The 18,361-nt window shown below is 37.7% G+C and overlaps 1 protein-coding gene across 11 annotated transcripts in view; it reads left to right on the forward strand.

Annotated features, from left to right (window-relative positions):
- kcnab2a (potassium voltage-gated channel subfamily A regulatory beta subunit 2a) overlaps positions 1-18,361 on the forward strand; it is a 318,636-nt gene that overhangs the window by 266,576 nt on the left and 33,699 nt on the right. For all 11 annotated transcript variants that reach the window (XM_059952120.1, XM_059952119.1, XM_059952118.1 and 8 more), the window contains 4 exons: positions 913-957; positions 2,633-2,677; positions 2,802-2,845; positions 4,503-4,589. In XM_059952120.1, coding sequence (XP_059808103.1) covers positions 913-957; positions 2,633-2,677; positions 2,802-2,845; positions 4,503-4,589 — 221 coding nt within the window. The remainder of the gene's footprint in view (positions 1-912; positions 958-2,632; positions 2,678-2,801; positions 2,846-4,502; positions 4,590-18,361) is intronic.

Genomic DNA, 18,361 nt, shown 5'->3' on the forward strand with positions numbered 1-18,361 from the left:
CTGGGTACAATATTAGTCTCATTATTTACAGAAGCATTCCGACATTGGATGCAGTTCAGAGAAAGTTTAGTAAATTGATTCTAGGAATGGGTAGTTTGTCTTCTGTGTTAGCTGGAATTTGGAAGTGTGTGAGGAGACTTAATTGAAAACTGAAAGATCCTAAAGGGTCTTGACAGCATGGATGTGGAGAGAATATTTCAGTTATTGAAGAAATAGAACTTTTGTTCCATTTGAGATAAAGATGTGGCACAGTTTTCTTTGAGGGTCATGACTCTTAAGAATTCAGTTTCCCAAAGCTTGGTGGCTTTTTAAGGCAGAGATAGACAAATGCTTGATCAGCAAATGGGTGAAAGGTTACTAGGTCTTGGCAGTAATGTGATTATGATCAGATCAACCATGATCTTATTGAATATCAGGATGAGCTTGAGGGCCTGTGTGGCCTACTCCTGCACTTAAATGATTTGTATCTGGTATGACTCTCCTTGTATCTTGTTCCTGTGATACGATGACCATGTTATTCAAGTATACACAGTACCAGGACACAGAAGTCTACATTTCTCTGCAGTGCTCAGCAAAGGCATTATTCTATGCCTCTCCAGTGTATAAATTGCATTGGTTTACAAAGGGGTGGGGTCAGGTGACAAATGCTGGGCGTACTTTTCAAGTTGTGCAAAATGACCTGGGATGATTGTCATTCTGTTTCACTGAAAATAAAATCCATTTTGTGTTTAAAATAATTCATCTTAAGTACTTTAGATTCAAAACCACTTGGGAATAAGGAGAATAAAGGAGGAGAGAAAAGGGATTCAAGCAGTGATAACCAAGATGGAAGTAAACTTTAAAAAAAAAGTAACCTTATTATCCAAACAAGTTGTAAAAGATATTTAACCTTACTTTCTTCTTTCTCTACAGGGCAGAAATCGTATTGGGGAACATTATCAAGAAGAAAGGATGGAGGTAATCTTACAGATATGAGAATACACAAATGGTTCTATGGCATTACTGTACAACTTAACATTTAAGACTTGCATTGCTAATGTCACATGTTCTCTAAGACTATTGTTTGTAATAGAAATTACATTGTTTTGCCAAACTGACATTGGAATATTGGATAAAGAAAGCCAAGTTAAAAATAATGTCAACAGCACTATTTTTAATGTACCTTGTAGTTTGAGAAGAAATTATCCATGCCATAACAAAATTAAGTAACATTTCAAAAAAATAGAAAAGGCTGTTACTGAATTGATTCTCTTGTATGGCTAATTCTGGTATAATGTATGTTTCCATAACATAAATTGGTTATAATGGATGAAAGAATATAATTTGTGTTACACCAACCACATTGGGTAGTTATAGTGCAGTCATGATTTAAGAAAATCTGCTCAAATCTGCAGCCTACTCTGCTATTGTAAAGTGACTTTCTAAAGTGCATGCGTTCTTAGGAACATAACTCATGTGTTATAACATAGCTACCTGTACTGAATGTGTGCTCCATGTAAATGTTTTAAACCATTTTAAGTCTTGTAGAATGCACATCAACAATGGTCTCATTTTGTAACAGACTATGGAAAGAAAACAAAAATGAAAGCATACCCTCCATTGATGAATCAGTTCCACCTTCCACCATTCTCACTTGGAAACCTGCCCTCTTATTACTTAGAATTATTGCATCAAATCATATTCATAATGTCACCACATAACGCAAACTCTGTTTTTAATCTTGGACAGCCGCTCCTTTTCAAGTATTCCCTGTATATTTTTCAGTCAGGACCATTGGTGATGAGTAAACTTCTTGAACTGCTCAAAAGATCTCACAGATTTGAGAGATGAAGTTGTGGTGACCTTGGAAAATGTTAGACTGCAACCACAGTGCTCCAGTAGTGGGGAGAACAAATGTTTAGCAAATGGAATGCTAATCAATTTGGCTACGTTGTCCTGGGTGGTGCAAAGTTTCTTGAGTTAACTGTATGCAAGCACAGGATCTTTCATTTTCTGAGGAGTTGTGAATGGAATTGATTGTTGTACAATCATCAACAAATGCTGCCTACGGAGAAAGAAAAATTATTGATGAAGAAGCTTTTGGTGACTGGGCAAGGACAGTGGCTTGAGGAAGACTATATAAAATGTTCTACTGCTGGAATGATTGGCATCCAGCAATCTTCCTTTGTGTGAAGTGCAACTCCAGTGAATTCTATTGAATTCACAACCAGAGCTCCAGGACTCATTGAATGCTGCCACGATGTCAGGGTCAACCACTCTCCCCTCATCTGTGGAATTAGTTCAGGGCAGGAATGAAGTCAGGAGCTGAAAAGTCCAGATAAAAACCCAAACTGGATTTAGGCTATTATTAAGTCTCATTTAATCGCAGAATTGATGGCTCCTTCTGTCATTGTAATGCATGCCCAGAGGGCCATAGATATAGAACAACCTGCAACTAATCTTCACTGTTGAGACCTTTGCATTAACCTTTTGTGCTGTGGCACAAGAAAATGTCAAATAATATCCTAGATTGTGTGACTTAAACCCAAATGTCCTTTGCTGTATTGTATGAACACTCCAATAGTTTAAGTTTACAACACTATACATGTCAAGTAGACTAAGCCATTTACCAACATTTTTTCTCTCATTACAGACGTTCAAGTCTTGTCATCACAACCAAAATCTTCTGGGGTGGAAAGTATGTAACCAGATATTTGAGTATGCTTTAATGTTTCAACTGTTGTCTTTGAATAAATGTAAACAATATCTAACCAAAGTTTATTTGCTAAGTAAACTTTAACTAATACTGGTTTTTTTTGTAGGGCGGAGACTGAGAGAGGACTCTCCAGAAAGCATATTATAGAAGGTAGCGTGTCATGCTGGTAAAAAATAATTGCTGCTTAATAATTGGTTCGGAGCCTTCTTATAAAGCAGCTATTTAAGGAAAACATTTTAAAGGTGTTCATGATAATGTCAGCAACTTTACTAACATCAAAAGAAGCATATAGAAACTGAAATCTGTTTTAAGCAGTTATCCCATGTTTCAAACGAGGGAAAAGTGAAAAAGACTAAGGAGACGGTCATCAACATTAACATTAAAGCACATACTTATTTGCTCTTAAGAAGGTGGTTCTGAACTCTCCTTAATTTCAGTGTATCTGAATTCTGGAACTTTCTACCCAATAGCATTATGTGAAATTTTTCAATAGAACTGTGGCAGGAAGAAATGAAGGAAAGCGATTGTTTTTCCGAGCCTTGATGGGGTACAAATTGGAGGGCAGCCTGCTGGTGGCGGTGTTTCTTTGCATCTGCTTTCCTGGTTATCCTCAGAGGTGGTGTTACAGGTTTGGGAGTTGCAGTCAGAATAGCCCAGGTGAAAAGTATACTTTGTCGATAGTGTACAATGCAACTACTAACAAAAGCAGTGAATAGGGTAGTTGATTCCAATTAAATAGGCTGGGTTGTTCCAGGTAAATGAGCTCCCAGTGTTGGATTTGTACTCACCCGGCCAGCTGGAGACCACGCCAGACTCCTCTTGGCCTTTGCTGTTTAGATTATGTAAAAATCAGACAGTGAATCACTGTCCACAAGGTGCCAAGACTCTAAATTGATCTTGTAGTTACAGCACTTAGGCAGCTGATCAGATTAAGTTTCTGATCAATGAAGACCCCAAGGGAGGACATTTAGTTGTGGTAATGCTGATGGGTGGCTAGACTCTAATGTGTAAGTTTAACATCTATCTACATTAAACCCAAATGTAGATGGCTAGACTCAATGATGAGATACTATTTTATATATATATATATATATATATATATATATATATATCTAAAGAGATGACTGATTAGTCTGTCGTGCTGTGCTAAGTAAACGATGTTGCCACTTCAGTTGACAAAATATGAAGCTTTTGGTGCAAGCATCATTAGACAATCCAGAACCACACACACAAAATGCTAGAGGAACTCAGCAGGTCACTTGACAACTATGGGGAGGAATAAACAACTTGACGTTTCTGGCCGATCCATTATTAGGACTGATGAAAGTTCTTAGTCTGAAATGGTGACTGTTTATTCCTCTCCGTAGATGCTGCTTGACCTGCTGAGTTTCTCTGGATTTCCAGCAGCTGCAGAATCTCTTGTGTTTATTATGTAACTATTTATTTATTGATTGATTGAGGCACAGCACAGAATAAGTTCTTCTGGCCCTCTGAGCCACGCCACTCAGCCATCTCCCAATTTAATCCTAGGCTAATCTCAGGACAGTTTACAATGACCAACTGGTGATCGACTGGTTGGCGACCACTACTGTAGAGAGTTGTGCTAACCACTACACTACCATGCCACCCATTTCCACATGCCTATCTTAAATTTCCTTTCAGAAATTAATTCTAACATAGTTGATTTATTCCTGTTGTACAGCACTGTCACTTTATTCTGCCAATTACACACATTCTGAGCAAAATAAGTGTATAGCTTTGTTAATTGCATCTGGTTTGAATGGATATTTGTATTCTGGATTGGCAGGACTGAAAGCCTCCCTTGAGCGGTTACAGTTGGAATACGTGGATGTGGTATTTGCAAATAGGCCAGACCCAAACACGCCCATGGAAGGTGAGTTTCATCATATAAGTAAAAATGTTAACACAGACTTTTACTCTGTCCATTTTGAAAATGCACTCACCTAACACTGCCTCAATGAGAAACTTTCAGTAAAGGTTCAAGAAATATAAATTGGCATCTTTTAAATTGGATGGTTGGGATTGGTGTAGCATGAGAGGGGCGAACGCAATACCAGGCTTCTGGCGACTAGTAAATCCCTATTCTACCACCAATTTATTTTTCTTTCATACTACTCAAGTACATGTGTTAATAGGTGTATCTGGCAAAGTAATGAGTAGGACTTGTTTCTACCTACACGTTCCAGGTGCAAGAAGCAAAGCGAACAAGAGATTGCTTTTAAATGCAACAGACAAAGCTTGGGAAAAGCCTGAGAGTGAAATGTTTGGACACCCTTGATGCAATTCCTAAATATGCCTCTTAGATAAAGCTTGTTCAGATCTGTTATCAGAGGTGTCTACTCTTGAAATTTTCTAATGTCCCGCAACTTTAGGGGCGAAGTGATGGAAAATATTCAGGTTATAATTTCCATGAAGAGAAGCTTAGAATGATGCAGTAGTAGAGAGTAGGATGGTGTATTGGGAGGGGTAGCAGTTTGACAGTGGCATGGCCAACAATTATTTCCATTTCTAATTGCCCTTGAAGAGGTAGTCAGCACTCATTCACATAAAGGTACTTCCACTGTGCTATTGGGTACAGCATTCTCCAAATTGGGTTCCACAACATTTAAAGAAAGCTGATGTGCAACTTGGAAAGGAATCTGCAGAATGCTGGAGCATGTTCCCCTTGGTTATTGCACACTGGGGAGATCCTGTTGCAGTAGATTAGGGGAATAAGAGCTGTGCGCTTTGTAGCCACATTGTGCCATTTGTGTGCAACATCATCACTTGATAAAATGACAGGTCCATATTTCTCCTCCTGCTAAATGCAACTGCTCTCTAGGAAAAGTTCCTACTAAATCTTCACTGCATCCAGCTCTGCTTAACTTCCTTGAGGTGTGATTTTTGGAACCAGATTCAACACCTTTGAACCTGTTTTGCATTTACTAACGTGTTACCCAAAAGAAGGAAGCATTGTTGATCTCAGCTAGGTCAGCAGTGGTTAAGGGATGATCCAGACAACCAGCGTTCCCATTCCTAGGGACAGAAACTGAAAATACAATCTGATTTGGTTATCACAGATGAATAGCCTATTATCAACTAGGTTGTTCAATTTTTGTACATGGTTACAGAGAGTTAACTGTGGGATTTACCCCAAGATGGAGTCCACATCATTACAAAAGAAGGAAATTAGGGTGACCAGGATAAAACACCTTTGAGTCTTTAGACCAGTTCTGCAGCTCCACATAAGGAATGATTTAAATGGAGTTTTGAAACGTACCTCCTATTTTGCAGTGTGCTCATTCCCTCCTCCTCTTCCACAATTTCTTCTCCCTCATCTCATATATAAAGATGGGCAGGATGTCCACTCTGAAAGTAGTGTCTAAACTTCAGAGGATTCAGAGGTGGAATGAAGTGAATTCCCATCCTTCGTTAACTATTAACTCTGACTGCCCTGTTCCGGATTCCAGTAGTTCTATTGAAAGTAGCTCCATTTCTGCTGAAGTATGTTTGGTAGACATTTTGCAGATGGTTTTTGTTCATTTGTTTCTTCAGAAAATCAAGTATATATGTAAGGGAATTGTGCTGTATTGGATGGCTTAGGTAATACTGTTCACAAACTGCTAACACACTTTCAAATTGTCAGCTTTGTTTGGAGAATTATTGTAGTGAAAGTCCTTCACAGATCAGTACAGAAATGTTCTTATTTAAGCCAGTCTGGTACTGGTAGAACTGACTGCTATTCGTAATATTTTGGCATCACCATTAAAGTAGAAGTGGTTTATAAAACAATGTCCCTTTTGTCATCCTACATGAACTGTGAATGTGTCTGCTGGTTGAATGGACTAGGCTAACTTTCAATGGACGCCTGTCAAAAATTCTGGCTTTAACTTCCATCACATGTAGAGCATGAAGTGGAATTACGGCTGCATCATTTGAATGTAGACAGGCAAATTCATGGATGTGAAATGCAGCTGGGTGTGGATTTTGATTGCAGGTCACCAAGACACATGGGATTTTCCATCAGAGTGCAAGCAGTTCACTTGTAAGGTGACATTGTAAAAATGTTCATTTTGCAATGAGAATTGGCTGGTGTGTGTTTCATGTCACTTTATGTACCTTCATACATTTCCCCTTGGTGAAAGTATTACAAGGATTCACAGACTAATTAAAAAATTGAGGAGAACTTCTTGTGATCATAATCCTCTCTAAACCAGCTAATGAAGATTAGATTAGTGTTAGCTTTGTGAGGAGATCCCATGATGCTGTGGAGGCCATCATTGGGTATATTTTAACAAAAGTTGATCGGTTCTCGATTATTAAGGGTGTCAAAGGTTATAGGGAGAACGCAGGAGAATGGGGTTGAGAGGGATAATTAATCAGCCTTGAAGAAATGGCAGAGCAGAATCTGATGGGCCGAACAGCCAAATTCTGCTTCTATGTCAAATGGTCAGGAATTTTTCCAAGTATTTTACAATATGTCAATCAGGACTTTAGAGCTGAAGCTCTGATTGCATTGTCTAGAGCAAGGTTAAAGTCCTGTCCCTTCTAACTCAGAGCTGAAAATGCTTAGCTGACAAAGAACCATTCTGTCCTTCAAAGTGAGTGTGCTACATCAGTCGTTCAGTGTTATCATTCTTGCACTAAAGCATTCTTTACTAAAAAGCTTCTTGTCAAATAATTAGAATTGATTGCCTCATTTCAGTAGTTGAGCAACTCCAAGTGTCATGTCTCCAGATGTAGTCAATATTTGAAGAGAGAAATAATTGAAAAATAATGTTGTTACGACATTTTGGCTGCTTGACTTTTTCCAGAAATATTTTTTCATAATTCAAGTTCCCACTATCTACAATACAACCTTCACAAACCCAAATGCATTTTTTTTTTGGCAATCTTAGTAACATATCACATGTGTGACAAGTAACAAGTAGTTTTTATTTGAGGTTTTAGATTTTCCCCATTTTTAGTAATTAATTCTGTTTTTCTTCACTTCTTGCCATTGTATTTTCTCTAAACTTAATTCAAAACCATCGGATGTTATACTTTGAGATTCATACAAGGGTATCGCCCCCCTTCTTGGAAAAAAATGACATTGAGTTTACAATATATACAACTCCTAACCTATGCTGAATTAGCTGATGTTAAATTGTTAACTCATAACAATTATTGTCAAATTAAACTATAGAAGAGGCAATCAAATACATTCATTCTCACTCTGATTCCAGGAGGATTAAATCAAGAGCATGCACTTAGTATGAATTCTTCAACTAATTGACCTAGGTCTAATCTGTGTGGGTAACCTGCTCAATTGATAAATGTTTTGAACCATTAGGGAACTAACAGAAATATTTCCTCACTGTTTTTGTCTATGCATTACACTGTTTGATGCTACAAACTTGATTCTTGTCTCCAGGAATGTGATTTTTTTCACGTTGGCTCTCCTATGCAAATTTGGGAAGTATGGTACTTTGTGGGACATTGGAAGGAAAGATTCATAAAAAGTCTCTATAGATGTAGATTTAAGGAGTCTCTTGAAAGGGTAAAAAATGGGAGGTTGTGAGTCTTAAAGCAGAGAAGTTTAGACAGCAGATGTCAAGATTGCTGAAGGTTGTCTGCATTGGTGAAGAGAAAGGCACAACATCCCGAGGCAGAAGGCCATAAATTAGGGTTTTGGGTTATTTTGGTGATACATAATTATTTCTGAGACAATTAATCTAAATTTGTAGCTGATGTTTTACTCGCTGCCACTCCTGCTATGTTAATCATCTAATTCATGGTACATTTGTTCCAGTTAATTTTGTCAAGTACCTTGATTGGTACTACATTTAAAATTTAATCTATGTAGGTAAACAAAAGGGATACTGTCTTTTAAACAGCGTTCTTGTACCTCAACTGATAAAATGCTCTATTTTTATTTTGAACTCATACTAATCAAACTTCTACAAGTTGAATGTATTTTATAGCATGTGTTTCTAATAAAGGCAAGCATTTCACAAGGCTACTGTTTTCTGAGCTGGGAAGTCATGTTTATATGTATGTATATGTAGAATTTAATTTTGCCTCTCCCATGCCCTAAATTCTGCAATGTAATGTGCCTTCAGCTATAAACTCTGGTTTCTTTTGAATCTTTTTTTATTACCAGGGGATCCATTTAGTTCTTCAAAGTCAAGAACATTCATCATTGAAGGTACACAGTACCCAGGAAATGAGTATTAATACTTAGCTGTTCCAAGGCATTTTATGGGACAGATTGTTCGTTCACTCTGCTCCTACTTCCTCCCTTTCACCCAGAGAAGTAACCTCCCCATAAAATGCAACTTACCTGACTTTTTAAAAACATCTTGCAAGTAAATAAAAATGATTCTGTCCTACCCTTTTTGCTTCTTACCTTTGAACATGTTTCTTCTTTTTAAAGTGCCTCTATCACATTCCTTAATCCATGCATGTTATAAAAATGTCAATCCATTAGGGTTTAGCATCTTGAGTTTCCATTGACTACATGCTTTCAGGTTTGCCAGCATTTCATTTTGAATTCCTCTCATTCTGTGAGCAGGTGTGTCGCTTATGGTAATGTTATGTAGATAGAATTAACATATTCTTAGAAATCTGTGTTCTTCCTTTGCAACTCTTATTTCTAATTTTTATTGAAAATCTCACAGCACCTTCAGTAAGTGTGTGCTTTGGCTGATTTTTGATTTAATTAGTATTTGCGAGATGTTAGAATTCATTTTACTTTTTCTTAACGTTGTGATCCTTCCTCCCCCCCCCCCCCCCCATTAACTTGCTCCTCAATTTTTTTTTGTTATACTTATTGGGAACGTGTAACATGTAGGCTGTAACAGTTTTTAGTCTGCAAGAATATGTTCTTAAAAATGAATCCCCGTAAGAGGCATCAGGCAGCCTTGCCATTTCCCTTTGCTAAATGGCACAGGTCTGCTGATTAGAATGGGGATCAAGGAAGCTCTTGCAGTTGTATCTAAACTTGGGTAAGTATGAAACTACCAAATTGAAACCTGTTCTTTTGGTCACTTTGATTAAGCAGCAGGAGGTTTAGTTTATCTAAGTCAATCATACCTCATGCTGACGTCACCTTGTAAACTAGTTGCCACTTAAAGGTTACGCATTCTCATTAGCAACTACTAAATGGTGCTGGTGCATTGATTCTAAAGATAATTAAACATTTATGCTCAAAGTGAACATACGATTCACTTTTCACCCTCCCACTTCTTCATTTCAGGATATCTAATAGTGATCTTTTTGCCTTTGGGTTACGTCAAATAAAGTTCAAAGTATAATGTATAATCACAGTACATACACATCACCACACACAACCCTGTGATTCTTTTTCTGCAGGCATACTCAGCAAATCTATAGAACAGTAACTGTAAACAGGATCAATGAAAGAGCAAGTAGAGCAGAAAAAACAACAAACTGCAAATGCAAGTATAAATAAATAACGAGAGCATGAAATAACAAGGTAAAAAGTCCTTAAAGATCATTGGTTATGGAAACATCGCAATAGAAGAGTGTAGCTATCCTCTTTTGTTCAAGATCCTGATAGTTGAAGGGTAGTAACTGATTTTGAACCTGATGGTTTGAATCCTGAGGCTCTTGTATCTTCTCCCTGATGACAACAGCGAGGAAAGAGCATGACCTGGGTGGTGAGCATCTTTGATGATGGACACTGCTTTCCTACGACAGCATTTCATGTAGCTGTGCTCAGTGATTGGGAGGGCTTTACCCATGACGTACTGGGCCAAATCCACTACCTTTTGTAGGATTTTTTCATTCAAAGGTATCCTGTTCCCATACCAGGCTATATACTATCCATACATATCTATAGAAGTTTGTCAAAGTTTTTAATGTCATGCCAAATATCCACAGACTCCAAAGAAAGTAGAGGCGCTGTTGTGCTTTCTTTGCAATTACATTTATATGATGGATCCAGGACAGGACCTCTGAGATGATGACATTCAGAAATTTAAAGTTACTGACTCTCTCCACCTTTGATCTCCTGATGAGGACTGGCTCATGGACCTCTGGGTCTTCCCTTGCCTGAAGTCTACAATTAGTTCCTTGGTCTTGTTGACATTAAGTGAGAGGTTGTTATGACATCACTAAGCAGACTTTTAATCTCCCTCCCTGTATGCTGATTCATCACCACCTTTGATCTGTCTACCATGAGTGAAATGTAGGTGCTGCAGAATGGCTAAGCACCTAGTGAATATGGAGCCATCAGCCAGATTAACCCCTTACCAGCCTGCAGTCATCTGGTGATGTGACTGATATGGTGGAAGCAATGGAAATCCTCAATTGTCAAATAAATGAGATGCAGCTTGTTAGAGAGTGGGGGAGGGGTTAATACTGAATACAAGAATAGTGTTTTGTTATCACTAATAACTGGCAGTTTAACCAGTTAACAATGTTTTACTATTGCAGTTGAAGTGTTAACTATATCCTGGAGACATCTAGTGTCACTAAACAATCTTATTCCAATAGGCATGATCAAATCCACAAAGAAATACATCAACTTGAGCAAAATAAATAAAAATAAAATTGATTCGGATTCCAATTTAAGTGTATAAAATAACCCGGATTTTATTCTACTTTCTGGATGTCAGGTACTAGATTACAAAAAATAGAAATGGTTTCCTAATATATCTTGTAATATATTACATTAATGTTATTCAAAGCTGGCTAAATGTTAACTGAATTCTAAGTAATTGTTCAAACCTGTAAACAAACTTGTGAAAATGAAGGGGTTTCAAGTCATTAAAAGTCACTTATTTAAGTGGGTGGCAAGTTGTGGTCCTGCTGATAAAAGTGAATTTATGAATGAGTAGCTGAGCCATTCTGACCAGGAAGCTTCGGTGTTCAATTCTGAATCTGCTCCCAGCCCACTTACCACAGTTAAGATCCTAAAACAGACCTCAGTGGTCTGGGAGGGGCACTACCCTGCTCGCTGACCAGCAACCCCTGAAAGCAAATATGCAGCAAGACTGAATGGTCTAATTCTGCTCCATCTCAGAGAGACAGCCTTGAACTTGGTTGTGATGCTTTCCACAGCTGAACAATCTAAATCACTCACTATTTAATATTGTCTAAAAGAATTTGAGGCTTGCCAATTTAAATATTATAATCACAACCAAATTTGCCATGATCACTTAATTCAGGACATGCCATTTAATACCTGTTCAGCCATTGTTGGCCAGTAGTTTGCATTGGTGAAAGTGACCATTTAGTGCAGGTTTCATTGTAAATTAGTAATTATTGCATTCTCTGCTGTAGGTTATTTTAGTGATAGACTGGTACTTATTTCAGCAAAGTGGGTCTGGGAAAAAAGTTACTGAAATCACCACTGCTGAACAATTTTACAATATTTAAACTCTCCTTGCAAATTTGCTCCAAGATTTATTGTAAGGAATTGTTCAGCTACCATGCAACTGCTTGATTTAGTTCCGCACCCTTACTGTGTAGTAGTAATGGTTATAGAATTCTGGAGTGAATGACTAACCGTAAGAAGGAATGAATAGAGAGGGACTGTATGAATATTATGTTAATCCATGCCAGTGTATTTGAGAGAGCTGACATTTCAGAACACTGGAACTAAGTACAACAGAAAGTGCAAGTCGAGTGAGAAACATACATTCATTGAAATATTGTCTATCATTTAAATGCAAAATTAAGGTTAGTGCTGTAATAAAATATATTATTACTGTGCATTGTATATATTGAAGGTTACGTTAATTAAGGCAGAATATGGATAGAGTTGATGTTGAATGATCTTATTTTAATTGTACCAATCAAAACCAGAATAAAGGTAACAAATGTGTTTAAATTAGAACAATTAGGAAAGAGCAACACACACTAAATGCTAGGGGACCTCAGCAGGTCAGGCAGCATCTAAGGAAATGAATAAACATCCAGTGTTTTGGGTTGAGACCCTTTATTAGGACTGGAAAGGAAGAAGCTAGAATAAGAGGGTGGGGGGTGAGGTGGAGGAGTACAAGCTAGAAGGTGATAGGTGAAGCTAGGTGGGTGGGATTGGGAGGGTAAAGTGAAGCTGGGAGATGATAGGTAAAAAGGTAAAGAGCTGAAGAAAAAGGAATCTAACAGGAGAGGAGTGGACTATGTGAGGAAGGGAAGGAGGGGCATTGGGGGAGATGATAGATTAGAAGAGAAGAGGTAAGAGAGAACCCAGAAAAGGGAAGGGTGAAGATAGAAAATTTAGAAAGAGTAGTTAAAGCGTAAAGTTTGATATAAAAACTTAATAAAATGAAGAAATAAAGTTAAAGATGTTGTGATTGAAAAGGACAAAGTTCAATTAAGCAAAAGGATATCTGTTCTAAACAAACTGGCAGGAATTTCAGCAAATAACGGAAAGTTAGCGGTCAATAGTGGAAAGTTTTTGAATATAAGATTGATCAAGTACATATGTCCCTGTTAGCCTAACGTCAGTCGTGGGGAAGATGCTTGAGTCCATTATTAAGGACGAAATAGTGGCACAACTTGATGGCAGAAATAGGATTAGGCCGAGCCAGCATGGATTTACCAAGGGCAAATCATGCTTGACTAATCTGTTGGAGTTTTTTGAGGGTGTAACAAGGATGTTAGACGAGGGTAAGCCAGTGGATGTTGTGTACCTAGATTTTCAGAAGGCATTCGATAAGGTGCCACATAGGAGATTGGTGAGTAAAATCAGAGCTCATGGCATTGGGGGCAGGGTTTCAACATGGATAGAAAACTGGTTGGCAGATAGAAAGCAAAGGGTAGCAGTGAATGGGTGTTTCTCGGACTGGCTGGAGGTGATTAGTGGGGTACCACAGGGCTCTGTATTGGGACCACAGCTCTTTACGATTTATGTCAACGATTTAGATGAGGGCATTGAAAACTATATCAGCAAGTTTGCTGACGATACTAAACTGGGTGGCAGTGTGACATGCGAAGAGGACGTTAGGAGAATACAGGGAGACTTGGATAGGCTGGGTGAGTGGGCAGATACTTGGCAGATGTCATTCAATGTGAATAAATGTGAAGTTATCCACTTTGGAAGCAGGAACAAGAGGGCAGAGTATTGTCTGAACGGTGTAGAGTTAGGTAAGGGAGAAATGCAAAGAGACCTAGGAGTCCTAGTTCACCAGTCAATGAAGGTGAATGAGCAAGTGCAACAGGCAGTGAAGAGGGCAAATGGAATGTTGGCCTTTGTTACAAGGGGAATTGAGTACAAGAGCAAGGATGTCCTTTTGCATTTGTACAGGGCCCTGGTGAGACCACACCTGGAATATTGTGTACATTTTTGGTCTCCAGGTTTAAGGAAGGACATTCTGGCAATTGAGGAAGTGCAGCGTAGATTCACTAGGTTGATTCCTGGGATGGCAGGGCTGTCTTACGCAGAGAGATTGGAGAGATTGGGCTTGTACACGCTGGAATTGAGGAGATTGAGAGGGGATCTGATTGAAACGTTTAAGATAATTAAAGGATTTGATAGGATTGAGGCAGGAAATATGTTCCAGATGTTGGGAGAGTCCAGTACCAGAGGGCATGGATTGAGAATAAGAGGTCAGTTATTTAAAACAGAGTTGAGGAAGAGCTTCTTCTCCCAGAGAGTTGTGGAGGTGTGGAATGCACTGCCTCGGAAGACGGTGGAGGCCAATTCTCTGGATGCTTTCAAGAAGGAGCTAGATAGATATCTGATGGATAGGGGAATCGGGATATGGGGACAAGGCAGGAACTGGGTATTGATAGTGAATGATCAGCCATGATCTCAGAATGGCGGTGCAGACTCGAGGGGCCGAATGGTCTACTTCTGCACCTATTGTCTATTGTCTATATGTTTAAGCAGATGTAAAGGGCTGCACCAAAGATTTGTGTTTCTTTAATAAATACATAAAACCTAATCTCAGGCTTAAAATGAGACGTGTGATAAATGTGGGTTAAACAATGATGCTCATGAGGAATATAGATGGTGTAGGGAGATGAAACAGGAAAGTAAAAAAAAACTAAAGTGGGGTCAAAGTAAACTAGCAGACTTGCTAAAGTCCACATTGAGTCAGTGACTGTATTGTTTTCACACAGTTTGATGGTGTCTCAAGGGAAATATGTTAGCAAAATCCAGTAAGAGAAAAATAGCAGCAATATGAACACAAAGTTGGTTGAGAGGAAACAAAAAGTGGGAGTAAATCAGCATTTGCCCAGGGTAGCTGCTCGATACTGTCCTTGGTATATATGGTTGATTTGGACATCAGCTGGACTCCAGTCTCAAAATTTGCTGGTAATACCAAAGTATACCACATCAGTGAGGTCTGTAATAACACAGGGCATGGAAACTTAAGAGAATTTTCAAGTAAGTGACAGATACAATTCAATGTGCATTTATGAGGAGACCCATTATGAAAGCAGAAATAAGGAGTGGTAACAAATAACATGCTATTTTCTATGATGTTGTACAAGGGTGAATTTGTAATCTTGAATTCAATAAGAGACTAGTTAGAAAAATCGTGAATTTATATAGTATCAGAGCAATTTTGACTTACTGCTTTGAAGATCATTTTAAGTTTTGTGGCAACAGAATGCAGTTAGATTTTGGGCGTGTTGTCAATGAAAGGACATCTAAACATTGAGGAGTGTATGTCACTTGTTTTCCAGATAATGTCAGGAATATGAAATTATGAGCTCAAGAAGATACTCAAGACTTTAAAACATTTTCAACTTTAATCCGGATGCTGCTTTCAAAATTATACAAGTTTCCAATGAAGTGAATTGCGAGAAAACTATGCCCTCGGAGGAGTCAGAAATGAGGTGTCATTAATTTTAAAATGATAATTAAAAAAACAAGTTTTTGAGCAGAGCAATTTGTTGCTATAGTTAGTATAGTCACAAAAAAGAAAACAGAATCCAGAACTTGACTTTTCAACTTATTGTACCTGTGCAAGTCTTTAAATAAAAGTTATCAAATTTAAACCCACTCTCATACTTATCCCACAAATAAATTCTTTTCAAATGTTATTTTTTTCCATTTCACTTTTGTTCATATAAGATCCTATGTTTTTAAAAACCTGTTCAGGGAGTATGTAGTCCTGTGACCAACTGAGAGAGTCAAGCCATTGCAATCCTGGTAGCAGCACCTCTGCACAGTTAAATAATTCACACCTCCTCGAACAATTGTACCAGTCCATCACTAACTATCTAGTCCTAGCCTTCATGTTTTGGTTTAAAGCCTTGTCTATATTTTCCTTTCCATTTGATTAATTAAGAGTCTGCTAAATCATTTAATGCATCATCTGTATAGTGGCAGTTCTGGCAGAATTACCGCAGAATTCTTTGTGCTTTTGTCAATGGTGCATGTTATGCATTTCAATCATCGTCCTTTTATATTTGGCCTATATATGCCTGTGCATAATTTTAATGAAAAAGCCTGCATGATAACAGATTGGGCTGAGAAGCCATGGTGGGTTTATTGAATGTTTTTTGGGGTTGTTTTTTTAAAAAATATTTTATTCCTCAAGTCTGGCAGTAAAATTTAAGATATTCCTTGCAAGCAATGTATTCATGTAACAGAGCCAGACGGGATGGGGTGAGGGGTTGAAGGAAAAGAGGGGGAAAATGGATGAGCTATATTCTGTAATGGATTAACAAAATATTTTCTTTTTAAATATTAATATTTAATGCTGCAATTTACTCTCAGCCCTACTGACTGTCTGCTGGATTCAGGCCTAAACATTTACTTTTGAACCATTTTACTGATTTTTTAAAAATCATCCCTCTGTACCAATTCACTAAATTCTGTAGGTCCTTCTGAGATAGAGCAGCTTCGCCCCTTATTGTTGGCCTACATGAAGCAATAGAACCTTTTTGAGGACTATATTAACAATATTACATCAAAATTTCACAGGAATATAAATATATTGCATATAAGGTACCTCATAGCTTTTCATGTGTTAGTGTATTTATTACCACGTTAAACTCTTGATTTTAGCAGGCTGCAATTGATGTATTATCAAGTTCTGCACCATTACAAGAATAGGGAGCAGTAACTTCAGATTTCTGCTCCTATTTGTTATATCACTAAAATAGAATATCGTGATGTTGCCTGAGGGAGATTTCTACAGAAAATATTGACTCTATTTTGTGTCAGTTAAATATACAACATCAAACACCAGTAGTTTAGAGCTGGGTGATATCAATGAGTGTACAAACAACTTTTAAACTACAGCTGATTTAGCAGTTCTAAACTGAGAATTTTTTTATTGGGGAAAAATGCATTGTAAAAGTTTCAAAACAAAACTCTTATCTGTTTTATTAATGAATTAAGAGTGGAATGGTGTCAATTCATAACTAGATATTTCATTTCACTAAACAGAAATGTACTTTAGAATATATTGAAGGGTTTTAGACACAAACGCAACAACAATTTATTATAAATAAAGCTGGGTAAACTGAGGATGGAGAAATCTTCTTTGCCTTCTTTTTTTAAATTGCATCAATTCCAAGAAATTTGTAGCAAATTCTTCCAAGTACTGGGTGTGTAGCTTCAGAGCCCATTGCAACAGAAGAGAGAAGTTAGCCAGCTCCAGATTATAGGCAACCCTTTCTGCAGTCCATGTCAAGATAAAATAGAATCCATTCTTGCAGATAGTTAACCCAGTAATATGCAGTGCAATTGTCTAAAGAATGGGAATAATGGCCACTAGGGCAAAGATACCAGGAGTGGTTCAGAATTAAGAATCTGGACTCCTGCAAGCAGTAAAACTGCATGAGATGGAAAGAAAATTAGCAAGAATTGAAAAGAACATTGGGTAGAGTTTTTGAAATCCTGCTTTGATCTGGGTGCTTAGCATGTTAGACTAAACTTTTTTTTCCTATATCTTTTAGCCCAGTATTAACATGTTGCATACAAGAATTTGATATAGCTGGTCCCACCATTCAAACCAAGGCAACACCAATTTACTTTTAGGTATAAACACCTGCATATAGTGGTCCTGACATTCTGTTTTGTTTTTCAAAATGTTGTATATATGTGTTGCTTATGTTACTGTTTATGTCTGTAATTTAATTTTGCTTTATGCTGTCATTTTCCCATTGATTTCTCACCCAGCTTAGTTCACATGAGAAATGCTCTTTCATAGTTTGCTTGCATATATTTACATGGCAGCCTTTTGAGCAGCAGAAGGGTAAGATGAACCTTTTTATCCTGTCATTGACTTTCAACCACCTACCATTAGGATGAGTTTGGATTTTCCCACCAGCCACCTTTCCCTGTTACACTTCATGAAGGGTCTCTGTTACCAAAATCAGAGGCTTTTGGCCATGTACAGTCATTGTTACTTGTTTCCTCTGTAGCAATTGGTAAAGCAATGCAGAAGTAAGCAGTGGCAAGAAAAACAAGGATATTTTTTCCTCTTGCATACAGCAACTGAAAAAAGAAACGCCAAGTTAAATGAGAATCTGTTACAGTTCACACGGGTTAACGGATTGGTTATATATAGCAAATAGCTTATTTGTAACAGAGATAATTGCTAGTGAACAGGAATATTTTAGTGGGATAGGAGAGAATGATGAGACAGTAAAACATCCTGAAGGTACTAAGTTTGAAAACTTGTACTGTCTCTGCTATTCAAGTTAAAAGAAATTGAATTTATAAAGCACTTTTAATCCCCTCTATATGCT

This window comes from Hypanus sabinus, chromosome 27 (genome assembly GCF_030144855.1).
Source record: "Hypanus sabinus isolate sHypSab1 chromosome 27, sHypSab1.hap1, whole genome shotgun sequence".
NCBI lineage: Eukaryota > Metazoa > Chordata > Chondrichthyes > Myliobatiformes > Dasyatidae > Hypanus > Hypanus sabinus.